Source organism: Myotis nattereri (assembly GCF_964212035.1).
Source record: "Myotis nattereri genome assembly, chromosome: 3".
Classification (NCBI taxonomy): Eukaryota; Metazoa; Chordata; class Mammalia; order Chiroptera; family Vespertilionidae; genus Myotis; species Myotis nattereri.
This window is the reverse complement of record NC_138077.1, coordinates 215,401,081-215,425,864: the sequence shown is the minus strand read 5'-3', so window position 1 is coordinate 215,425,864 and position 24,784 is coordinate 215,401,081. Positions and strand designations below refer to the sequence as shown.

Here is a 24,784-nt window from a genome sequence, read left to right as displayed (position 1 = left end):
GCACCCTGACCACTGCCCTGACCCCGCACAAGGACCCCGCGGGGCCCCCAGAGCGCCCAAGGCCACGGGCGCAGCCTCAGCGGGACCGAGGCGGGGAGGGTGGGGGCGGGGGAGCCGCGCTGACCCGCCGGGAGGGCGGTGCGGACACCCGCGGCCCAGAAAGACACGCGCGGCTTCTCTGAAGCGTTTACTGAGCTCAAGTCTGAGCCGGTGACACGAGGACGCGCGTGGAGCGGGCGGGAGGCAGGCAGAGGCGTCGCGGGGCGGCGCGGGGGCGCGGCGCCGGGTTCTGCTCACCCCGGGTCCCCACCGAGTCCCGCCGGTGCGGGTCTGGCCAACCCGGGGCGCACGCAGGTCCCCGCCGGCCGCACCGTCTCAGCGCCGGCGGGTCGCCTCGGACTCGGACTCGGGTGCGCGGGCAGCGCAGCGTGGCTCGGCCTCGGCTACCACACGCGGCATCGCACCCGCGGGTGCATGGGGGTGCCCCGCGCGCAGTGGAAGGCGTCGGAGAAGGCGGCCAGGTTCTGCAGGGAGCCCAGCACCCTGCGGCACAGGAGGCCTGAGACGCGGGGGCCGGGGCCGGGGGCGCGGGGTGTGGGGTGTGGGGTGTGGGGGGTGCGGGGGCGCAGGGGACGCGGGGGCCTCGTGGGGGGCCCGTGGGCCGCGGAGGGCGCAGGGGGCGCGGAGCGCACGTGCCTGAACTTGAGGGGGCTGTGGACGTCCGTCTTGATGGACTGCACGGCGAACTCGGGCCGGTAAGAGCCGCACCACACCTGTGAGCGCGGGGCGTGGCTGTGGGCGGGGCGGGGACTGGAGGGCGTGGCCTGGCGGGCTGGGGGCGGGGCTGGAGGGGCGGGCTGGGGGCGGGGCTGGAGGGCGGGGCCTGGGGTGGGACCAGGGGTCAGAGGGCCCCCGGGCAGCCGAGGAGGGAAGCAGCCCCGGGCGCCTGGAGGGGAGGGCGGTGGCCCCGGGGGGTCCCCAGGCCTCGGGCTGCTCCTTGGTGCGGGTGGCCGCCAGCAGGGCCCCCTCCGCCGCTTCATCGGATCCCCCTCCCTCCTCTCCCTCCTGGAAGCTTCCAGGCCCCTCGCCCGGTCCCCCCAGCCCGTCTGCCCGGCCCTGGAGACCCCACGGTGGGGCCCGCGGAGACGCGAGTGGGAGGAGGTCGCGCGGGCGGGTCGTGGCCCCACCTGGGCGTAGTTGAGGAAGAAGACCTGGTCGAAGGTCAGGTCCAGGCCTGGCAGCTGCTGGTCTTGGCCGCCCTCCGCTCTCCACTTGCGGTAAGCCTGCGGGCACGACCGCGCTGGCCCCGGGCCGGCCTCCTCCCTGCGGCCCCGGCGGAAGGCGCTCCCCTCTCCCCACCCTCATTCCGCGGCGGCCAGCGGGGCAGCCCCCCAGGGCGCCCCCTAGAATGAGCGCCTGACGCCCAGTGCCGGGCCGTGCTGCGGGGCTGTGCCAAGACCATCACGGTCGTACTTGGAGGCGGACAGTGGCCACCCGAGGGCTAAGGTCAAAGCGACACGTGGGCAGAGCAGCCGGGGCACCCGCCTCTGTCCGGCCAGGCAGGCTTCTCAGGATGGCCAAGGGGGCGGCTACACTCGGCGGGCAGGGGGCACCCTGTTGCTCTGAGGGCTCCATGCCGACCCCAGGCCCACCTTGTATGCCTGCCGCACCCCTCCGTTGTCCGCGATGTTCTCCCCGAGCGTGCTGAACCCGTTCACCTGCAGCAGGGACAGGGCGGCTCGAGGGGCAGCTCCCTTCTCCTCCCAGGCCGGGCTGGGTGGGGTCACTCCCCCTCCCCCCTCCCCCCATCCCCCTCCCTCTCCCTGCCCTCCCCCGTATGGTCCCCACCCCGGGCCCATCTCCCTGCTGGGCGCTCACGTTCTGCTGCTCCGCCAGGTCCCAGGAGTAGTTCCCGTACTGGTGCACCATGCACTCCGCCTGCTCCTGGAAGTGCTGGGCCGAGAAGTTGCTCCACCAGTCCAGCATGTTGCCCTCCTCGTCGAAGTTCCGGCCTGCGGGCGGCAGAGGGGCACTGTGGGCCCTGCGTGGACCCTGCCTGCCCAGCCGGGCTCTCCCTTGTGCCCTCCGGGGACCCCCCTCTCCCGCGTGCCCTCCAGGGACCCCCCTCTCCCGCGTGCCCTCCAGGGACCCCCCTCTCCCGCGTGCCTCCGGGGACCCGTGTCTGAGCTCAGGTGTGTGAGCGGAGACGGGCCCTGAGGGCAGCGCCGGCTCAGTGGTCAGCACCTTGTCAGGGGACAAGGGCTCAGGCGCTGGAGAGACCGGCTTCAGAGGCCTCTCTGCCACCTCCAGGGCAGGCCCGGGTCCCAGACCCCCCTGATGTCTAAGCCCCCCTCAGGGTGGGTGTGGTCCTGGGACCAGGGCTGCCTTGGAAGGTGCCCAAGGTCAAGCTCGGGGTGAAGAGCCTCTGGGTGCAGCTGCAGCCCCGAGCCCGGCCCCCGAGCCAGGCAGTGCCCGGGTCGGGAGGTCGGGAGGTTGGGTCAGCACGGCCCGGCTGGAGGCTGCTGGCCGCCCTGGGGAGACCCGGGCTGGAGGCTGCTGGCCGCCCTGGGGAGACCCGGGCTGGAGGTGCTGGCCGCCCTGGGGAGACCCGGGCTGGAGGCTGCTGGCCGCCCTGGGGAGACCCGGGCTGGAGGCTGCTGGCCGCCCTGGGGAGACCCGGGCTGGAGGTGCTGGCTGCCCTGGGGAGACCCGGGCTGGAGGTGCTGGCCGCCCTGGGGAGACCCGGGCTGGAGGCTGCTGGCCGCCCTGGGGAGACCCGGGCTGGAGGTGCTGGCCGCCCAGGGGAGACCTGGCTGGAGGTGCTGGCCGCCCAGGGGAGACCCCAGCTGGAGGTGCTGGCTGCCCAGGGGAGACCTGGCTGGAGGTGCTGGCCGCCCTGGGGAGACCTGGCTGGAGGCCAGCGCTTGAGTTTCCGGGTGCACTGGGCTTTGCCTCCTCGGGGTCACAGGCCCGGGGGGTAGGGGGCCGGTTCATGCGGTGCCATCAGGATCTGGCCCTGGAGCCCTGACCCTCTCCCCCATCGGGCCCTGCCTGCCATTCAAGACCTGCTCCGCCCCCAGAGCTCCCCTGGGGCCGGGCCTGGTGTCCCCACCTAATCACAAGGGGTCTGGATGGAGCCCAGACCTCCCCGCAGCCTGACGGGGCCTCAGGCCCCCCGGGGCCGCTGCTGGGGGTGGAGGGGGAGGTGACTTCAGGTGCAGCTCTGAGCCCTGGAGCCCCTACCGTTGTCATCAAAGCCGTGGGTGATCTCGTGTCCGATCACCATGCCAATGCCCCCGAAGTTCAAGGCCTGCGGCTGGTCCTTGCTGAAGAAGGGGGGCTGCAGGATGCCGGCGGGGAACACTGACCGGGGGCGGGGGACACAGAAGCTGAGTGAGCACAGCCTGTGCCCAGACCTCCAGGGTCCTGCCTTGTCATCCACGCCCGGGAGGTAGGGGTGGGGACTCCCCCATTTCACAGGCGAGGAAGCCGGGGCTCAGAGCCAGGGGCAGGGGAGGGGGTCGCAGGCCCGGGACCCAAGTCCGGGTTCTCTGCACCGTTCATGCTCCTTCCGGCGAAGGGCCGGCTGCCTGCCCTCCGAGAGCCCCCCACCCTCCCAAACAGACAGGGGAACGGCCCCTCGGGTGGGTGACAGGGTGCAGTTCCTGCCGGTGGGAGAGACGGCACCCTCTCCCCTTTAGAGAACGGGTGGGGGAGCCCCAGGAGGATGGGCAGGTGGCCCAGGCTCCCCTCCGGCACCAGAGGGCGGGGTGGGGGGTGGCCTACCAATCTGGTTCCGGTTTGGCGAGTAGAACGCGTTGACCACCGCAGCCCCGATGATCCAGCTGAGGAGTGAGCTGGTCACGTGGAGTCCTGTCTCCTGGACCCTCCCTCTGGGCCACCCTGAGGGCCCAATGCCACCGGCCATGCCCAGCACTGCCCCAGCCAGGCGGGGCCCGGCCAGTCCGGACACCTGGCTCCTCCCTGGGCCTGACCCCCCAAACCAGGGGTGGCTCTAAGTCAGACCCACTGCCTCCCCCACTGGCCCAGTGTCTGGCGCCGCCCCCTGAGGGCTGTCCCCCCTCACAGGCCCCGCCCCCTGCTGTCTCCCCTCACAGGCCCCGCCCCCTGCTGTCCCCTCTCACAGGCCCCGCCCCCTGCTGTCTCCCCTCAAGGCCCCGCCCCCCTGCTGTCCCCCCTCACAGGCCCCGCCCCCATGCTGTCCCCCTCACAGGCCCCGCCCCCAGTGCTGACCCCCCTCACAGGCCCCGCCCCCAGGCTGTCCCCCTCACAGGCCCCGCCCCCTGCTGTCCCCCCTCACAGGCCCCGCCCCCCATGCTGTCCCCCCTCACAGGCCCCGCCCCCAGTGCTGACCCCCCTCACAGGCCCCGCCCCCAGGCTGTCCCCCTCACAGGCCCTGCCCCCAGGCTGTCCCCCTCACAGGCCCCGCCCCCAGGCTGTCCCCCTCACAGGCCCCGCCCCCAGGCTGTCCCCCTCACAGGCCCCGCCCCCAGTGCTGTCCCCCCTCACAGGCCCCGCCCCCAGTGCTGACCCCCCTCACAGGCCCCGCCCCCAGGCTGTCCCCCTCACAGGCCCCGCCCCCAGGCTGTCCCCCTCACAGGCCCCGCCCCCAGGCTGTCCCCCTCACAGGTTCCCCCCCCCCCAACTCACAGGTTCTGGTCCACCTTCTTCCGCAGCTTCCTGAGGCTCCGCTGGGCGCCGGCCTTGAGGTTCTGCAGGCCGTTCTCGAAATACAGGTGCTCCGAGAAGTTCAGCTGCGGGACCGGGGCGGTCACTGCCGGGCGGCCGGGGGTGGGGGTGGGGGTCGGGGTGGGGGTCGAGGGAGGTCAAGGGCAGCCGGGACAGGTCTGGGGACGGCCTGGGGACTCCCGGGCAGCCCGAATGAGGCAGACAGGCTCTGGGTGTAGAGGGATGACGGTGGTGGGGGCCACCCTGGTCCCACATTTATGTCTCCCAGCAAGACCTTTGTCCCCTGGGGCCTGTTTCCCCCTCGGTGACAGGGTCATGCTGGAGCCGCCATAGCTCATGGGAGGGAGGTGAGCTGTCGCCAGAGCCTGCCTCCCCGCCCCTGACCCAGGGCCCCTGGTCCGCAGGCCGGTCCGGGAGGAGGGGCCCGGCAGAGACAGGGGCTCACGGAGGGGGGGTGGGGGGGAAGGGGGGGCGCACGTTGGAATACTCCTTGTCCAGGTACTTGCTCCTCTCGTCCAGGATGTAGTCGGGGTACCCGATCTGCACCTTCATGCTCATGGCCTGGAGGGGAGGGGAGGGGCGGCCGTGCATCCTGGCTGTGCCCCCCGCCCTGCAGGTCACGGACAGCCCCTCCCACAGGCTGTGGGGGCGGCTTCGTGGAGGGAGAGACCCTGGCTGGGCCCGGGCCACCAGCTTTGCACCTGACATCTGGCCAGGGGTCTGGGGGGGCCGGAGTGGGGGGCTCGGGCCTGTGGGTGGCTCTGCTGCCTTCACACTGGCCCGGGGCTCCTGTGGGTCCTGGCATCTCTTCTGGGCACCCTGCTCCTGAGGCCTTGGCCTCTCCCCGATCTCGGGGTGCTGGCGGGTCTCCCCACCCACTCCTGGGTGCTGGCGGGTCTCCCCACCCACTCCTGGGTGCTGGCGGGTCTCCCCACCCACTCCTGGGTGCTGGCGGGTCTCCCAGGCTTGGCGTCCAGTCTTGTCTCCGCCCACAGGCCCCTCTTGAGTCAGCGCCCGGCCTGGCCTGGCTGGAGTGAGTGTGAAGGTGACGGCCAGGTGCCCCGCCGGGGCTGCCCTGGCTGCTGGGAGCCCAGCCCTGGGCCCTGCAGCCCCGCCCACCTTCTCCTGGGCCTTCTTTTTGGAGGCCTCGTCCATCCAGCTCAGCTCGCCCAGGGTCTCCACGAACACGGCCCGCACCTTGTCGATGAGCTCTCTGACCTGGGAGCACCCCATGTGCCCGGGTGACCGCCTGGGGCTCGGCGGGCCTGGCCCACAGCCCCAGCGGCGGCTGCTCCGGATGGGAGTGGGGTTGGGGCGGGGCTGGCCCTCCTGGGACAGGGTCTCTACAGCTGTGCTTCGTCCTAGGGGACCTAGGGCCTCCCACCCCCGGACACACACGCCAACCGTCCCTGGCAGCCTGCAGGGTCCTTGCCCGGCTGGAGCCCCAGGCGCGGCGGGCGAGGCTTCCCCTGGCCTCCCCTTCTTGGGCAGCAGGGTAAACGTGTGCTTCCCCATCGCCTCCTGGAAAACACCCTCACTGCTGGGGCCACAGGCCTCCCCGTGGGAGCTCTGAGTCACAGGGCCAGCGCGTCTTGTGGTCACGCGGGTGCGTCCCTGCACGAGCCCCCCGACCACAGAGAGCCCAGCACCCACCACGTTCTTGCTGCCTCTGGAGAAGGCCTTCTTGACGTAGAGGGAGCCCACGGCGCTCTCCATGTTGCTGTTGACGTAGCTGACGCATTCCCGCCAGCGCACCTCGTTTGTGGTCTTGCCGTACAGCACCTGGTGGTCATTCATCCATCCATTCATTCATTCATGCACTTACTCAGTCATCCATTACTTAGTTATTCACTCAGTCACATATTCATTCATTTACTTATCCATTCACTCACTTAACCATTCATTCACTGAGTTATTCATGCATTCATTCACGTAGACATTCATTCAATTAGTCATTCATTCATTCACTTGTTCAGTCTATTATTCATTCATTATTCAATCATTCATCACTCATTCATTCACTCATTCACTCATTCATCCATCCATCAGTCATTGATTCACTCACTTAACAATTCACTCACTTATCCATTCATTCATTTAATTAGACATTCAATGATTCACTTAGTCATTCACTCATTTACCCATTCATTCACTCATTCATTCAGTCATTCACTTACTGTCATTCATTCACTTACTGTCATTCATTCACTTATTCATTCATTCACTGTCATTCATTCCACGGCATTTATCAACATGTACTTCCCCTCCTCAGCCTTAGAGAACCCAGGGGTTGTGGGGGAGACATGGGATGACCTCAGAGGCTTACCTTTGAATGCTGGTCACCGGGGTGGGGAGGGTCAAGTGTGCCATTTGCAGGAGGCCCCACCCAGGCAGGGAGTTGGGGGATGGAGGGGCCCTACTCCGCCCCAAGCTCCTCATTCCCTGTGCTTGCCTCCCTGGCCTCCTTGATGGCTGGACCCCATGACCTCAGTGCTGGTCCCCTCCCCCGCCCCCGCAGGGGCTGAGTATCATAAGTGAACTGAAGGAATGACGGCTGGGCTCAGGGCCGGGGCTGGAGCCATTGGTGCGGGTCTCACACACCTTGCGGTACTTTGCACGTGCGTCCTTGAACCGTTGGCTCAGGCTGCTAATGCGATCCTGCACCAGGCGCCAGATCAGGTAGTTCTGCATGGTCCTGGGGGCGGGGCAGAGGGCGGACAGGGCAGGTGAGGGGGAGTCTGCATGGTCCTGGGGGCGGGGCAGAGGGCGGACAGGGCAGGTGAGGGGGAGTCTGCATGGTCCTGGGGGCGGGGCAGAGGGCGGACAGGGCAGGTGAGTGGTGTTTGCTCGGGGAGGGATATTGGTTATGGGTCTTTGGCCGCCAGGTTCTCTCTGAGACAGGGAGCTGAGTGTGGCAGGCGGCCTCTGAGGCACCTCATGAGAGATGGAGACGGGCCTCGGACAGGAAGCTCTACCCCCGGCTACAGCCTGTCGGCTCTGGAGGCTGAGATGCCTCAGGAGGGGTTCAGTCCCTAGCAGATGGCTCCCCTGGCCATTACCATTCACCCGTGTCCCTCATGCTCAGAGTCATGGCCCGGGGGGCTCTCTCCTGAGAGGAGGAGCTGGGGGGGGGGGGGCAGAGCAGGGCGAAGGTGCAGAGGCACCTGTCCGAGAAGACGCCGATGATGCTCTCCAGCCTCTGCAGGTACGGGATGCCGTAGACCACCACCTCCTCATCGGGCAGCAGCTCGGTTCTGACAGAAGACAGCACGGACTGTATGAAGAGGGTCCAGTTAAATCCCTGGGGAGGGGAGAGAGAGAGGTGGGCACAGCGCCTGGGCGCCCAGGACACCCAGCCCCCACCAGAGAATCGCCAAGAATAAGAGAGAAGGTGCAGCCCAGCTGGTGTGGCTCAGTGGTTGAGCATTCACCTAGGAACCAGGTGGTCACGGTTCGATTCCCGGTCAGGGCACAGGCCCGGGTTGTGGGCATGATCCCCAGTGTGGGGTGTGCAAGAGGCAGCTGATCCATGATTCTCTCTCATCATGGCTGTTTCTCTCTCTCCCTCTCCCTCTCTGAGATTAATAAAGATATAATTAAGAAGAAAAAAAGAGGGAGGGAAGGGGCCGAAGCTCAGGACGAGGAGAAAGGCGGTGACATAACTGCAGAGCCGACGGACGGGGAGCAGGTGCCAGATTATGTTTGAAAACGCAGCAGAAGTGGAGAGATTCCTGGGGAAGCACCACGTAGCCACACGACTGAAGAAGCGGGGCCCGTACTCAGAGCTGCAACCGTGACCCCAGTGCACCGTGCCTCTGGCACCGGCTGCGGTCGCCGCCCTTCACCCAGACAAGCGGCTGAGAGAGTCCGCAGGGCTTGGAGGGGAAGAAGCCACACGTGCCTTCTCCCCACGCTGTGGTGTGTGTGCAGAAGCCGCGACTCTAACGGCATCGACAGGGGGTGGGAACCGCGGCCGGGCATCGAGTGGGACGCCGTGCAGGAGCCCATGTCCCGCATACCCAGCCCCAAGCGGGCACGTGGCGAGGACACCGTTTGCAGGCGTGTACACAGCGAACCAGGGAGGCGCCTCGGGAGAGATGTAGCCGGCCTCGGAGCAGAGAGCTCGGCAGCCCCCGCGGGGTGGCAGGGAACGGGAGCACACGGACATGCATGTGGCTCAGGGACCGGAGGCTCAGCAGGGAAGACGTCCGTTTCCCCCAGATCGGCCCGTAGAGTCGAAGCAGCCCTGTCAGCCTCTCCGAGGCTGGCGTGTGGGATTGGCAAGCTGACTCTGAGTTTTTTAAAAATTTATATTCTTATTGATTTCAGAGAGGAAGGGAGAGGGAGAGAGAGAAACACCAATGAAGAGAGAGAATCATGGATCGCCGCCTCCTGCACGCCCCACACTCGGGCCTGTGCCCTGACCGGGAATCGAACCATGACTTCCCGGTTCATAGGTCGACGCTCACCCACTGAGCCACGCTGGCCAGGCCTGACTCTGAGTTTTGTAAGAAAATGCAAATGACCATAATACTCAAGGGGACCCGGGAGGACGGAGTTGCTCGACTTACTCTGTGGACTATTGAGAATTCTCCTAGAGCTGCAGCAACGGGGCGTGGGGGCCGGCCCGGGGCAGACAGAGAGACAGTGGGACAGACAGCGTTCACGCACACACTCAGGTGCACACACACAGGTACACACACAGGTACACACACACAGAGGTGCACACACAGGTACACACAGGTGAAAACACACAGGTGCGCGCACACACAGAGGTGCACACACACAGGCGCGCACACACAGGTGCACACACACAGGTGCACACACACAGGCGCACACACACAGGTGCACACACACACAAAGGTGCACACACACAAGGTGCACACACACAGAGGTGCACACACACAGGCACACACACACACAGGCGCACACACACAGGTGCACACACACAGGTGCACACACACACACAGGCGCACACACACAGGCGCACACACACACAGGCGCACACACACAGGTGCACACACACAGGTGCACACACACACACAGGCGCACACACACAGGTGCACACACACACACAGGCGCACACACACAGGCGCACACACACAGGTGCACACACACACACAGGCGCACACACACAGAGGTGCACACACACAGGCGCACACACACACAGGCGCGCACACACAGGTGCACACACAGGTGCACACACAGGTGCACATACAGGCACACACACACAGGTGCACACACAGGTCCACACACATGTCCCACAGCCATTTGAGTCGAAGCAGAGGGGCGCACAGCGGGCCGGGAGGGGTGCTTTTCCATAACTGGCGCCGGGTCAGGCAGACGTGGGGGGAGGGGAGTGATTTCTGCTTTGCTCCCTGTGAAACCCACACCCAGGCTGAGCGAGCCACCCTGGGGGTGGGGGGGGGGGCGGCGACAAAGATGTCTCACGCAGACAGCACGGCCGCGAAGAAGAGGGGGTCGTCTTTGCTAAATCGACTAGTTTAAGCCTCTGACCTGGTCTGTCCCGACCTCGTCCTCTAACTGGCCCCTCTGCACCCTCGCCCTCCACCCTCGGACTTGGCGGCTGGCGGTGGCCGGGTGCCGTCCCTGCCCCTCCTGCAGGAGGCGGCCCCTCTGGGCTCAGCCCCATCACGAGGTCCGGCCAGCGGTGGGGTCAGTCGGGGCCGAGGGTCTGGTGTGTGGGCAACGCCCAGTGAGGGGAGGCAGAGCTGTGGGGAGCCGTGTTGGGGTTCAGAGCAGGACTTGGGTGGGGGTCCCCAATTCAGCCTGTTTTCTGCTCAGAACCCCGGTCATCACGGCTGCCGGGTGGCGTGGCCTGTGCTCCCAACAGCCCTGCTGACGCGGCCGTCCCAGTGGGACCGCCCTGTTCGGGGCGGCTAGGGGCTCCGCTCAGCCTGTGAGTGTTTCTGAGGCTTAAATGAGGGGCAGGAAACAGGGGAGGGCAGGGGAGGGGAGGCTGGGCAGAGTCTGTCACCGCGGCCTCCTCCCCCAAGGCGGGCACCACAGGGTCACACCCCTCCCCCGGCGCCCAGCACCCCTCCCTGGGTCCCCGCCCCCCTCCCCGCCTTACGCTCAGAGGGAACTTGTTCTGGAGCTCCGTCACCCGCATCTTGTGGTACAGGGTGGTCACGTCGTGCCTGTCCTCCTGGGGGGCCGTGGCCTGCGTGGGGGGCGGGCGGTGAGGAGGGGGTGGTGGCCGGGGCCCAGGCGTGCCCCTCCCTCCACCGGCGGCCGGGCCTCACGTTCGCCAGATGCGTCTCCAGCTCCAGCACCTGCGCCATGTCCTCCTGCACCAGGTGGCGGCTCCTGGGCAGCTTCACGTCCGCCCGCAGCATCGTGGCCACCGACACCATGAACTGCAGGTAGGCCTCGCGCACCTGGGCCAGAGGACGGACAGGTAGGGGGCGCCTGGGCCCCAGGAGCTCCCTGTGCGGCTGGGGTGGGGATGGGGGTGGGGGTGGGGGTGGGGATGGGGTTGGGGATGGGGGTGGAGGTGCGGGTGGGGGTGGAGGTGGGGGTGGGGGTGGAGGTGGGAGTGGGGACGGAGGTGGGGACAGGGGTAGGGGACGGGGTGGGAGTAGGGGTGGGGGGGTGGGGGTGGGGGTGCGGGGGCCTGTGGCATGGAGCCGGCCCCTGGGGTGCTTGTCAGCCAACCTGGGCTGCGGTCACAGCGGTGGGGGGGAGGGGGGCAGGTAGACGGTCATGCCCACCCAGGCCAGGCCCTCAGCGGTCGCTCACCCACCCGACAGGCTGCCCGGGCACAGACGTGCCTGCCTCCGGGCCCTGATCTTGGGCCGCAGGCTCAGGCCAGTGCGGACAGCGGGCAGCTCGGGGCAGGCGCCCCCTGCGTCCCTTCCTGCGGGGCACCTGCGCCTGAGCTTCTGGCACTGGGGCCTGTTGGGGCTGCCGGCGGGCACGCGGCTGGTGCTGGGAAGGCCCGCCCGGTGCCAGAGTTGAGGGTGGCGCCCTCGCCAGGCTCTGCGGCCCCACAGCCTCTCCATGGCGCCTTTCCCCTGACTGTGCCCCTCCCTGTCCAGCCCGCGCTCCCGCCCTGTCCCGCCCCGCTGGCCCTGGCCCTGCCGGTCGGTTCCTCTGGGGGCAGGAGCAGCGCGGCCACCGGAGCAGCCTGGGCCCGACACCCGCGTCCCGGCCTCCACGCTCCCCACGCAGAAAACCCGCCATGAGGGCCTGGGGGGAGGGGGTGCCTGGGCTGCTGGGCCGCTGAGCTTACCCCCGAGGGGGGGGTTGGGGACACGCCCCACGATGGGGACAATGCTGGTCCCCAGCCCAAGGCTCCAGGCTCCCCCACGAAGGTGCTCACGGGGCAGCTGTGGGGCCGGGGCCGAGAGGCCACGCGGGGCAGCTGGGCCCCAGGTGGGCGCTGGGGGAGGAAGGGGCGGGCACGGGGGGCGGGGGGCAGCAGGGAGGGCCTGTGGGCGCCAGGCGGGCTCACCTTCTGGTTGGTGCCCTCCTGGAAGTAGTACTCGCGGGAAGGCATGCCCAGGGTGGGCTGGTCTATCTGGAGACACAGAGGGCGGGAGCCTGGGCCGGGCGCCAGGGTGCACAGCCTGGCGAGGCGGGCGGCGGCCCTCTCCCCGCCCCAGGGCCCAGAGCGGGCGAGGTGGGGTCCGCGCAGGCCCCTGCGGCTCTTTGAGGCCAAACTCCCCGCCCAGAGGCCAGAGGACTGAACCGCTGCCCACGTGGCCTCTATCAGGGCGCGGGGCTCCCAAACCTCGGAGCTGGACCAGAGCAGGACCTGGGAACACACCTGGCCGGGCTGCTGGGCTGCCCATGGCCTGGCCGTCTCCCCGCTATGCTGCCAGGGCCCCAGCCAGACACGCGGTCCTGGCCTCCTGGCCCAGCCCCCACCCTGGCTCCCAGCCCCCCTCAGTACCCCCCTGCCCCCGCCCTGGTGCGCCCAGCACCCCGGCCCGCGTGGCCGTACGTAGATGATGTGGCGGCTGGAGTTCTGGTCGTCGTTCCAGATGAAGAGGTCGATGAGGACCCTCCGGTTGAACTGAGCGATCATGGCCGCCAGCTGCCGCTCCAGCTCCCAGTGGCGGCCTGGGGGGCAGGGCCGGGCTGGAGCTGCCGGTCCCTGGTCCTGGCCCAGCTCCACGTGCACTGGGGACCCTGGCCTGGTGGGCGTAGGGGACCTCTGCGCGGCTGACGTGTGGCCTTGGGGGCTGGGGACATGGGGGTGCACTTCCCCACCATCCACAGGGCTCACAGGGCCCGGGAGCAGCAGTGTGTGGGGGGCTGCCAGGGTGGGGTGCCCTGTGCCTGCCCCGGACTTGGGGCGGCACCAGAGAGCAGAGAGCCGAGCCCACACCCAGAGCTGGGAGCAGGGGTCCCGGGGCCTGTGATGGGGGACTGTCTTTCCTCGGAGCCGGAGGGACCAGCTGGGAGCCGCCCAGGCCGAAGGCTTCGGCTCCAGGAGCCCCAGGTCCTGCCCCCCGCCCCCCTCCGCCTGTGCAAGCCGCCGGCCCGGCCTCACCTACAGTGTCCGTCCACTTGTCCATGGCCACCGGCCAGCCGCCCACCACCGCCAGGATGTCCAGCAGGGGCTGCGAGTCTCGCTCCTCGATGATGCCTGGGAGGGAGGGGTGGGGGTCACTCACCCGGACACTGGTGTGGGGACACTGCGGTCACACGGCCCCACGGGGTGTGCACCCCCAGCGCGAAGCCCAGCCCCCCTCCCCCGTACCGACAGCAGCACAGGACACAGAAGGGCCTGGACGCAGCAGAGACGGGGCGCGGGGGGGAGGGGAGAGGGGGAGGGGGGAGGGGGGGCGGGGGGAGGTTGCACATACAGGTGCTATCAGACAGAGGCCGGAGGGCAGGTCAGGCCTGGGTGCTGCCAGCCCAGCAGCCAGCCATGGCCAGGAGCGCCCGGAGGGGGTGGGGGACCAGCCCGGGCAGCGGGGGCAGCAGGGAGCTCGGGAGGACTTGGCCCAGAGACCAGGTGAAGGGGGCGCGGGGGGCGGGTCAGGGTGTGGCTGCCGGCCGGCTCCCCAGGTGACGGGCGCTTCCGGCGGAGACTAGGGCCCCTGGCTCTGTCTGTGGCCGGGCCCTGGCCTCTGTGCATGGGTCTCGGGCAGAAATTCCCACCGGAGGGGACGCGGGAGTCTCCACGGACGAGACTGGCCGACTCGCCGAGGCCCTGTGTTTCCGGGGGAGGAGCCGACCTGGGCCTGGGCCAGCGGGGGCTCCAGGAGGCACCCCGTGCAGCCGGCGTCCGAGGAGCCTGCTGTCACGTGTGAGAAACGAACCCGCCCTCCGGGAGCCCCTGAACCCCGGCCTGAACCAGCCCCAGGGGAAGCGGCCCCCAGAGCCTCTGACCGCAGGCCGGGCTGGCATGTCCCGAGCGGGCGCTCAGGGAGACAAGCCAGAGGGTCCCCGCGTCCCAGTTCCCCCGTAGGAAGCAAAGCCCCGGAACCCCAGTGCACCCCCCCCCCAGACATGGCTATGCACACATACCTACACACACACACAACACACACACACAGACATGCACACACATAGAGACGGGTTCGCACACACAGAGACATGGCTATGCACACATACCTATACACATACACATGCATACACACATACACACACAGACATGGGTTTGCAGATACACAGATACACACATACTAGTACATACAAATACACAACACATTCATAGACATGCATACACACATACACTATACACGCAAATGCACAACAGAGACATGGGTACGCACACACACACACACACACACGCTTTCCTGGGGCTCCCGGCCGCTCCCGTCCTCCTCTCGCCCGCACGGAGTGTGGCCGGGGCGGGGGTCAGGGGCGGGTCCGGGAGCTGCAGGCAGTCGGGGCCCCACGGGAGCCGGGCACAGAGCCAGGCGGGGGCACAGCTCACAGCCCACAGCCCTGGCCTGAGTCCCGAGTGGCGCCCACTTCACCAGGCTGCGCTGCCGGGCCAGGGGTCCAGCCCCCACTCACTCCCGTTCCCGCAGGAGCCCCCCCCACTCACTCCCGTTCCTGCAGGAGCCCCCCCCCCACTCACTCCCGTTCCCGCAGGAGCCCCCCCCACTCACTCCCGTTCCCGCAGGAGCCCCCCCCCACTCACTCCCGTTCCCGCAGGAGCCCCCCCCCCCACTCACAACCGTTCCTGCAGGAGCCCCCGCCCCACTCACTCCCGTTCCTGCAGGAGCCCCCCCCCCCACTCACTCCCGTTCCTGCAGGAGCCCCCCCCCCACTCACTCCCGTTCCCGCAGGAGCCCCCCCCCCACTCACTCCCGTTCCTGCAGGAGCCCCCCCCCCACTCACTCCCGTTCCTGGAGGAGCCTCCCCCCCACTCACTCCCGTTCCTGCAGGAGCCCCCCCACTCACTCCCGTTCCCGCAGGAGCCCCCCCCCCACTCACTCCCGTTCCTGCAGGAGCCCCCCCCCCACTCACTCCCGTTCCTGCAGGAGCCTCCCCCCCACTCACTCCCGTTCCTGCAGGAGCCCCCCCCCCCACTCACTCCCGTTCCTGCAGGAGCCCCCCCCACTCACTCCCGTTCCTGCAGGAGCCCCCCCCCCACTCACTCCCGTTCCTGCAGGAGCCCCCCCCCACTCACTCTCGTTCCTGCAGGAGCCCCCCCACTCACTCTCGTTCCTGCAGGAGCCCCCCCACTCACTCTCGTTCCTGCAGGAGCCCCCCCCACTCACTCCCGTTCCTGCAGGAGCCCCCCCCACTCACTCTCGTTCATGCAGGAGCCCCCCCCACTCACTCTCGTTCATGCAGGAGCGGTACAGGGTCTTCGCCTTCTGCACGGCCGGCCGGTCCCTGGCGGTGGCGGTCTCCAGCGCCCCTGTGGGCAGGAGGAGGCTGGACAGAGGCCGAGGGGGCTGGGGGTCCAGGTCAAAGCTCCCCACGCCCCCCCCTCCGTGGCAGGTGGCCCCTCTGCCCCTGCTGGGCCTTTACCGTGGGAACACCCCACCCCCCTGCGCCCACTGCCAGAGGCTCGGCGGGCTGTCCGCCGCCCATGGCTGTCCCCCGGCTGTCCCCCAGCTGTCCCCCGCCCATGGCTGTCCCCCGGCTGTCCCCCCCGGCTGTCCCCCCCGGCTGTCCCCCACCCATGGCTGTCCCCTGGCTGTCCCCCCCGGCTGTCCCCCGCCCATGGCTGTCCCCCGGCTGTCCCCCCCGGCTGTCCCCCCCGGCTGTCCCCCGCCCATGGCTGTCCCCTGGCTGTCCCCCCCGGCTGTCCCCCGCCCATGGCTGTCCCCCGGCTGTCCCCCCCGGCTGTCCCCCCCGGCTGTCCCCCACCCATGGCTGTCCCCCGCCCCCGCTGGACGGGCAGGCCCGGCGGCTCACCTTTGAGGACGACCTCCAGCTCGTCCCGCAGGATGTCGAAGATGCTGTAGCGGGAGCTGGTCTCGGGCACCACGTGGCGCCGCAGCCAGCCCCCGCACGCGTGCTGGTAGAAGTCCTCACACGGGTCCTGGGACGGGTCCATGTTCTTGAGGATCCTGGCGGCTGCTCGTCCCCGGGGGCCGGGGCGGGGGGGGGGGGGGAGAGGAGGGGGGAGGTGCAGTTTGGGTGCCCGGGGGGCTGTGCACCCCTGGGAGCTGTAGTCACCCTCTCTGAGCCTCAGAAGCGGGGAACTCAAGTTCAAGAACCACCACATTTCAGCCACATGACCTTGAACCCCGTGACCTCGGGCCTCCCATTCCCTTCTCTCGAACGTTGGGCGGCAGCTGTCACAGGGCGCTGGGCTGGGGCTCTGCTCTGCCCCTGGGGCCAGGTGTCCTCAGGATGGGAGGGGCTCTCACCCACCACGCGGGGGGCAAACCCCAAATGTGCAGGGGCAGTGGTCCCGCTGGCCTCTCAGCGGAGCTGGCCGGCTGGACCCCCCCGGGCTCCCCGGGCTCTGTTACGGGCTGGGACCTCGCAGGGCACCCACCACCCCAGCCATTTCCACTGGGTCCCCTCCTATCACTCCCCCGGCTCATCCGCGGGTCTGACCCCCCCCCCCCCAAGCCCAGTTCCCGGGAGAGCCCGTGATTGGGCCATTCGGTCAGTGGCCTCTCTTTCTGTAAGTGCAAGAGAGGCCCTGGGGCCCCGCGAGGCCAGGGCCTGAGCAGGGGCTTCTAGGAGTGGGGGTGCGGGTGAGGTGGGGACAGTCCCCAGGCCTGTCCTCTGCCCCAGAGCCAGGCCCTGGGCTGCCAGCATCACCAGCATCACCACCAGCATCACCGGCTGCAGCAGGGGCGGGGCTGGGGGAGGGAGGGGCCTACCTGCTATCACGCAGCCCGGGCTGGTGCACGTCTCCTCCTCCTGGGGCGCTTGGATGGCTGTGGGTGAGGAGCAGTGTGAGCCTGGAGAGGCGGGCAGACCGGAGGGGGCAGGGGGGCAGCTGGGGCCCGGCCTGCACTCCATCTCCAGCCCCAGGGGCAGGCCAGCCAAGGACTGAGGGCGGCCACAGGTCCTCCCGGGGACTCAGGCCTGAGGCCTGGAGTGAAGGTCAGCCTCCTTCTGGTGTGGCCCCCCGCAGCTGCCCCGGCCCCAGGGCTGGAGCCGCCCTACGCCTGCCTGCCTGCTGCCCGCCAGCTCTCCCTGGTCAGGGGCCACTCCTCCAGGCAGCCCGCCGGCCTGCCCAGCTCCGCACACCCTGCAGCCCAGCCCCAATGTCACCCCCCAGCTGGTGGTCAAGGTGCGGCTGCCGGGCCTCCAGGTAACGCCAGGCCTGGGGGCAGCCCGGCTCCCACAGCCCGGCCCGTGTCCTCTCTTTCCCTGGGACCCGGCGTGCCCGCGGGAGGACAAGGCTACCTCGGGGCTTTCGGGCTACAGAGGCCTTCTCTTCCCCGGAGGCGAGCCGGCTGGTGAGCAGGGGCCGCTGCTTCCCTGGGGAGAAACACGCTCAGCCCGGCTCAGCTCCCTGTGGGCCGCCCTCCCCTCTCCAGGGAGGGCTGCTCACCCCGGTCGTTTGGGGGGCACTGAGGTCCTGACCCTGGGTCCCTGGCAGAGACACCCTGGTCTTTAGGAGATGGCGAAGTGGGGAGGTGAGGGGGGAGGGAAGGGGGAGGCAGGCTGGGCAGGGAGGCCCTCTCGCTGGGGTGGGCTTTGCGCTCCTCACTACCCAGGAGAGGACAGGCCCCTGGACCCCACAGCTGGGGGGGTTCGCCTTGCTCCCTGGAAGCCTCATGCCGGGTGTTTGCTGGGAGTCTGGGGTCTGGGCTCCCCAGGGCTCGTGTGCCGGGACCCTTCCCCTCCACCCCTGGCCCAGGGAGTTGGCAGGAGACCAGAAGGGGCTGGAAACCCAGCAGCTGGCACCCGTCACAACGGGAGCCGCCCTGGCAGGGGATGCCCGGGCGTCCACACTGAGCCCCCTGCTGGGTCACAGAGGCAGCCCTGCCCCGGGGTGGCCGGATGGCCCCAAGGTGGTGCAGGTGGAGCAGAGGGCTCCGGCGAGGGAACATTCTAGCACAAGGCCGTGCCCTGTGGTTGAGAGCTGGGCAGTGCGTCTCCCACAGACTCTCCCGAGCCCACGGAGGAGCGCCCAGCACCTCGCCCAGCACCTGCCAGGAAGGGCTCACCTGATGCACGCCCCCCCCCCGCCCCGCCCCCAGGGTGCAGCTGGCGTCTGACCAGGGCTGCTGGTCCCAGGTGCATGCACGTGAGCCCCGCCCCCCCCGCCCCCCTCCCGCCCCCAGACCTGAGCGGGTGGGGGTGTATTCCGCCCTGGCTCCTCCGTGTGGCCTGGGAGGGGGTGGGGACTGCAAGGGGGGGCTGTTCCTGCAGGGACCCCAGCCCGGCGCCCCCCACCATCTAGCAAACACCAGTGCGTGCGGGAAGCCACGAGGCGCCCGTGACCTGGGCCTTCGGGGGCGGGGTGGGGGGGGGGGACGGGGGGAGGAAGTCGGGTCGCAGCAGGTCCCGCCCTGTGGCCTGGGATGCGCCGCGGTCCCAGCCCTGGAGCTCGGGCTCCCCCTGCCGGTCCGGCCGGGAACTGCAGCGCGCGGTGCTGGGCGGGCCGGGGGCGCGAGGGGCGGGGCCCGCGGCTCAGGCTGCAGACCCGGCGCCGGAGGTGCCCGCGCGGAGCCTGTGCCAGGGGCCCGCCCCGCAGGTCAGCGACTCCCCCGGAGGCCGCAGCTCAGCCCGCAGCCCCGCAGCCCCGCAGCCCCGCGGCCCCGCAGCCCCGCAGCCCCGCAGCCCCGCACAGACCCCCGCCTGCCCCGCCGACAGGGCCGGTTCCTCGGGGTGGGCGGCGCGCACAGACACCCCGAGGGCGCCGGGAGGAGCGGCTGCTGGGCCCTGGGTTGGTGGGGGGGCGCCCCACTCACCTCCGCTGTGGGCGTAGAGGAGGCCCAGGGCCGCCAGGGCGCCCGTCACCAGCAGCAGCAGGAGCAGCAGTCCCCACTCCAGGAAGCTGGGGCGCCGCTGCCGGGACCGGCCGCCGGTCTCCACCGGCCCCGCGGGGCGCTCCAGCTTCCCCATCGCCACGGCTCTGGGCTCTGCAGGGAACGGCGCGCCGCTGAGCAGCCCCAGGCCAAGGGCAGGGGGACGCGGTGTGGAGCTTCGGAGGCCTTGCCCGGGGCTGGGAGGGCCCGACGCTGGCGGGGAGCAGGTGCCAGGCTTTTCGGGGTGCTCAGCTCCTCTCTCCATCACCAAGTCCACACGCTCCTGGGCTGGAGTCTCTGAGCGCCCCGGGTCCCCAGAGGGGGCCCAGCCTGCTGGCCCTGGTAGCGGCCTCTCAGAGCCCAGTGGCCGGGGCAGGTCTGGGACCACGCTGCTCACAGCTTGGGGTCCGCATGCCAGGTCCCTGTGCGGGTTGTGGGGGTGCTGCAGTGGAGCCTGCCAGGGGCGCACTCACACCCGTGCTCACACCACATGCACATTCAAGCTTACACATGTGAGTGTGCATGAGCTCCGTGTCCGTGCAAGCACGTGCACGTGTGCATCTGCATGTGAGTGTGCACATGGGCTCCATGTACATGTGCACAGAAGCATGTGCATCTGCATGTGAGTGTGCACATGGGCTCCATGTACATGTGCATGGAAGTATGTGCATATGCATGTGAGTCATGCACATGTGAGTGTATGTATGCATGTGAGTTGTGCACGTGTGAGCGTGTGTGTACGCACACGTCCTGTGTGTGTGTGTGTGTGTGTGTGTGTGCGCACCTCCTTTGCTGCACTTGGAGCTCTGCCGGAAGCTGCTCGGGCACCTGGGAGCAGCCGTGCTATCCTCGCTCAGGACAAGCTCACACCTGAGGTGGCGCCCGGCACCCGCCTGCATGCGACCAGGCTGAGGCCGTCCACATGCCCCAGGTTCGCCTGCCGCCCTTTACCCCGCCCCCGAGTCCCTGCTCAAGGTCACCCCCAGCGGGGCCTCCCTGGGGTCCGCATTCAACACAGCCAGCCCCAGCACCCCCTGCACCCCTGACTCATTTCTGTTTTACCACCAAACAGCCATTATTTCTACGTCCATTTCCCTCCCCATCGGGAACGTCCCGGACCGGGCAGGGGCCATTCCCCTGGTCCCCAACCCTTAGCCTGCCCCCCCCCCCCCGCCACCCGCCTGGCACCAGTCAGCATGGGGGATAGGGGAGAGTGAATGGCAAAGAACGAAGGAAGGAATTGGGCGGGCGGCTCTGGCCTTGGCTGGGCGTCTGTGCTCTGTCTTATGTGACCCAGGACAAGCGAGTCCCTCTCAGGTGCGCATCCCCGCCAGCCGCCATCCGTCCTGAGAAGCCTTCGCAGCGAGGACGGGCGGGCGGAGCCAGGCTTCCGCTGGAGGCGCACAGGCCGCTGGCCAGGCTGCAGGGCTCAGCTGTGGCCTCTCAGGCTCCTTGTGGGGAGGGAGCTGTGCCCGGGAGCTCTGGGCCCAGGTCCCGGGAAGGGCGCACAGAATGCCCACTGCCCAGGGCTGGGCTGGGCGTGGGAGGGGTTCTGGGTGCCACCCAGGATGGCTGGCCTGACCACCGGCAGGCCCTCCACCACTCACCTTCAGGTCACTCGGGAATGGCCGTCACCCGAGGGCAGGTCGGAGGCTGGGGCAGGATGGCCTGGAGTTTTGGGGAGCAGGGCTGGGCGGAGGGGCTCCCAGGGGCGGGAGGGCAGTGGCTTCAGAGGCTCCACGAGGCCAGTGGCTTCCGAGCTTCCGAGCCTCCTTTGTGATGCGGCGGGGGGGGGGGGGTCCCCAAGGCGCCGACCCTCTGCTCCCTCAGCGGGTTCCGTCTGGGCTTGGTGTGGGGGAGGGGGAGCAGTTCCTGGGGCCCCGGGCCCCCTGCCCAGTGGGTGCCCCGTCCAGAGCCTCTGGCCCTGACCCCCAGCCCCTCCCCCTATGCACCTTGACCCCTCAGTCCAAAGGGGAGGAAGCCAGACCCTTCCACGCTGCCACCCGGTGGCTCCTTTCCCCTCTGTCTCCAGTTAGGGCTCTGGGGGCCCAGCCCAGCGTAAGGGGCAGTGGGGGCCCTGATCATGATGGGAGTGGGCAGGGCTGCCAGGGGACTTGCCCCCGGGGACTTGAGGCTCAGACCCCAATTCCCAGGGGCCAGTGGCCCTGCAGGGTGGGGGCGGGGCTTGGGGGGCCGGGGCTCTGAGCAGGCCGGGTCAGAGCTCAGCTGTCCTGCTTCAGGCCCGATGGAGATGGGCCGAGTGGTTGTGTCTGTGCCACACTCAGCACAGCCGGGGGTGAGCCTGGGCGGGCGGGGGGCGGACGTGAAAGGTTAAAGAAGACAGACGAGGATAAAGCTGGGGCTGGGTGGCAGGGACAGGCCACGGCCTGCGAGCCAAGTCTATATTTTATAGCAGATTCCACGGGGCAAAGCCAGGGCGGGTCAAGATGTTTACAACATTCTCGCGGGTTTCGAATCCACTCAATCACATGCACCTGGTCGAGCTTTGATTCCTTGCTGCACCCCCCGCAGCCCACACCACTCAGCCACGTGGGGCCACAGGTTCAGACCATACGGTCAGGCTCACAGCCATAGCCTTTGGCTGTAATGGTGCTGGGAGGGCTTTGCCACGAGAGGACCTGGCCTCTCATTAGTCCGAGGCTTGAACCCGTCCAAACCCTGGAGCCGCTCCCCACAGGCTCCACCCAGGTCTCCGTCATCCAGCCACCAACGCGGCCCCATCAGCCGCGACAGGAGCCGCTCCCCTGCGAGGCCCGTCAGTCAGGGGGGAGCGAGGCGGTGCGTGCGGGAGAGGGGTGCTCAGGAGACACCCGAGGGACCCGGGGCGCAGGCAGGGCGGCTCGTCTCCGAGCCGAGGGTCGGGGTGACGGCGAGGCGGGCTGTCACCTCTGAGCCCCACAGTCACTGCTTCCGGGTCCCAGTTAAAGCGTGGACCCGCCTCCATAGGTGGCGCCTTCTCACCAGGAGCCATGCTTGTTACTGCTGGACTGGAGAGGGGGGAGGGGAGGGAGAAACATGCTCCACCCACGATGCCTCCAGTGGCTGCTCCTGGCGTGTGCCGGCCGGGTCTAACCCGCAACCGGGGTGCACTGGGGTCGCGCTCTACGACTGGGCCACGCTCAGTAGCAATTCTTTTTTTTTCTTTTTTAAACAATGCGTGTTATTTTATTTTTAAAAATATTTGTACTGATTTCAGAGAAGAAGGGAGAGGGAGAGATAGAAACATTAATGATGAGAATCATGGACCGGCTGCCTCCTGCACGCCCCCCACAGGGGATCGAGCCCACAACCCGGGCCTGTGCCCTGACCAGGAATCAAACTGCGACCTCCTGGCTCCTAGGTCGATGCTCAGACCCTGAGCCACACTGCCAGGCAGCAGTTCTTTCTAGGACATTCTCGCTATTTGGCTCTCTGGTGCGGCTCTGTCCCCTGGGTGGTCCGACAGATAACACTCACATTGTTGCCAAGAGCGGTCCCTGTCACCAGGCCCTAAGCTAGGATGGGGGGCCGGGGGCTTGGTTGTGTCCTGGGGCCTCAGGTCCTTGGCAGGCGGGTCCGTGGCGCGCGCATGAGGTCAGCCGTGCAATGGCTAGCCGCAGGAGGGTGCCGGGCGGCCGAGTTTCCCCGGACGCACTTACGGGAGAGACATACCCATTCGGGTCCTGGGACGCGCACTGGAGGCACAGCAAGCAGAGAGCAAAGGCGCCCCACGGGAACCCCATCTGTGCTCAGGGCTGGCGCTGCCGAGTCGGCCGAGGCAATGCTGGCTCATGCAGACTCCTCTCCAAGTTGCTTGTGAAGTTGGGGCTGATGGGGAAGGAAGAGGGACCCTGACACTGGGGAGGGGGCGCCTGCTCCGGCTCAGATGAAGCCGAGAACCTTGGACCCCCCGAGTCCGCGGAGCCCCCTTCCCAGTGGAAGCAGCTTGTCCTCCAGCGTCCGAGGAGACCAGCCTCTTCTCGTGCCAACCCCGTGAGGAGCTTGCAGGGGTCGGGGCCTGGAGGAGGGGCCTCATCCTATTCAAGTCCCCGCCCCCCACCTGCGACAAGTAGGGCTGGATCTCAGCGTGTGGGGGGCGGGGGCCAAGTGCAAAGGCTGACCCAGGAGGACATAGCCTGTGCACCCCCAAGTTGCAGGAGTTCCCAGGTCCCACTGAGAACCCTGGGGACTCTGTGTGGGAAGAGTCTAAGGGTATCGGACCCGGGCAGAGGGGTGCACGCGGGGCCGGCTCTACCAACACGGGCGCACCCGCCGGAGACGCTGCGTGGACTGCGCTGGCTCATGCCAACTGCCCGAGTGACACTAGCCGCTCGCTTGGTGCATGCAATCTGGACCGGACGGTGGTGGATGAACTGGCCCGTCCACTCCCCAGCACCGTCTGGGCCTGGGCCTGCTGGGGGCGGGGGAGGGGGCTCCTTCCCGCCTTCTCCTTCCGCCACGGATTGTCCTGTGAGTTGTGTCTGCCCTGGAGTCAGTCAGTCACAGTATTTCCCTAGGACGGGTCCAGGTCGCCCAAGCTCGCCCTGCAGCCCCAACGTCCCGTGCAGCTTCCAGGACCCGTGAGGACTGAATCTTGTTCCTCAAAGTCCCTGCGGCTCCTGCTGAGCTGCATCCTGATGGCACAACCACAAGGGCCACAACGGGGACGTGTCCGTGGCGCCCGCAGGTAGCACAGGCCAAGGGGAGCGCTGGCCTCCCCAGCAGGGGGCATCCTGTCAGCAGCTGGGATGACGTGTGTCTCTGCTTTTCCTTCTTGTTTGCTGGTGGCTCATCTATTTCACTGCATTTTTGAATAATCACATCTTCGATTTAGTCCTTCTATTTTCCATTCCTCATTTACTACTTCCTGCTTTTGTCTGCGTTTGTTCAGGGTCTTTCCCTGACTTCTCGAGTGGAAGACGTACTTCACCCGTCTTCTGTGTTGCTGTGTAACTTCTTGGGGTTCAACCTCCATCTGGGACTCTAAGCTGAGTCTCTCCCAGACGTTGCACTTCCCGGATGGACAGACGATGCTGCCTGGGGCGCTGGGAGCTGAGACCCTCTGCAGGAACCCGCCTGGAGCCGGGGTGTGGCTCCCTCTCACCCACGAACTTGACTGTGACCGTGTGTTGCTGTTGCACCTTCAGCCCCTGCTTCCCAGATGGGACGAGGCTACTTCACGGGGTCTCAGGGGCCGGGCTCCTTGCTTCCCCAGGAGAGAGGGTTTCCAAGGAAACAGGAGGGCGAGTTTCACCCACAGTGGAAGCTCCATCCTGGCCCCGGAGCGGCCAGACCAGCAAGCAGCCAGCCCTCAGCTCATCTGGGCGGCTCAGAGCAGCAGGGAGGAGGGGCCACACCGTCGCCATGGCGGGTGGTGGGCGTGGGTGCTGGGCTGCCCGGGAGAATGACTTGATGAGGATGGGGCTCAGCCGCAGGCCCCAGCCGGGGAGTTTCTGGCTTAGGCCAGGGTCAAAGGCTGCTTCACGCCGAGGCAGGGGCTGCACCAGCTCCTTAGGGCCACCTGGGCTGGCCTTCATCCTGTCCACCTGCTGGCCCCAGGCCAGGGCCGCCAGGGTCCAGCCTTGGGGACCAGGGTGCCATCGCAGGGAGGGGCTCTGGTTCCAGGCCAGCGTAACTCCCTTCTCTCTGCCAACCCGTCCACCTCAGAGCTGGGAGGGTGGGGTCAGCACCTC

At 68.3% G+C, this 24,784-nt stretch overlaps 1 protein-coding gene across 1 annotated transcript; it reads right to left on the bottom strand.

Annotated features, from left to right (window-relative positions):
- Nucleotides 1-174: 174 nt before the first annotated feature.
- On the bottom strand, nt 175-19,188 carry MMEL1 (membrane metalloendopeptidase like 1; the record flags this gene model as incomplete). Its single annotated transcript, XM_081088166.1, has 22 exons — nt 175-543; nt 697-773; nt 1,188-1,283; nt 1,653-1,718; nt 1,879-2,012; nt 3,244-3,363; nt 3,787-3,845; nt 4,672-4,775; nt 5,188-5,271; nt 5,830-5,928; nt 6,364-6,492; nt 7,312-7,405; nt 7,875-8,011; nt 10,805-10,894; nt 10,977-11,111; nt 12,188-12,253; nt 12,680-12,798; nt 13,232-13,327; nt 15,482-15,562; nt 16,066-16,227; nt 16,989-17,045; nt 19,035-19,188. The coding sequence occupies 22 exons, from the start codon at nt 19,186-19,188 to the stop codon at nt 444-446; spliced, it is 2,259 nt and encodes a 752-aa protein (XP_080944292.1). The 3' UTR covers nt 175-443.
- Nucleotides 19,189-24,784: the final 5,596 nt, after the last annotated feature.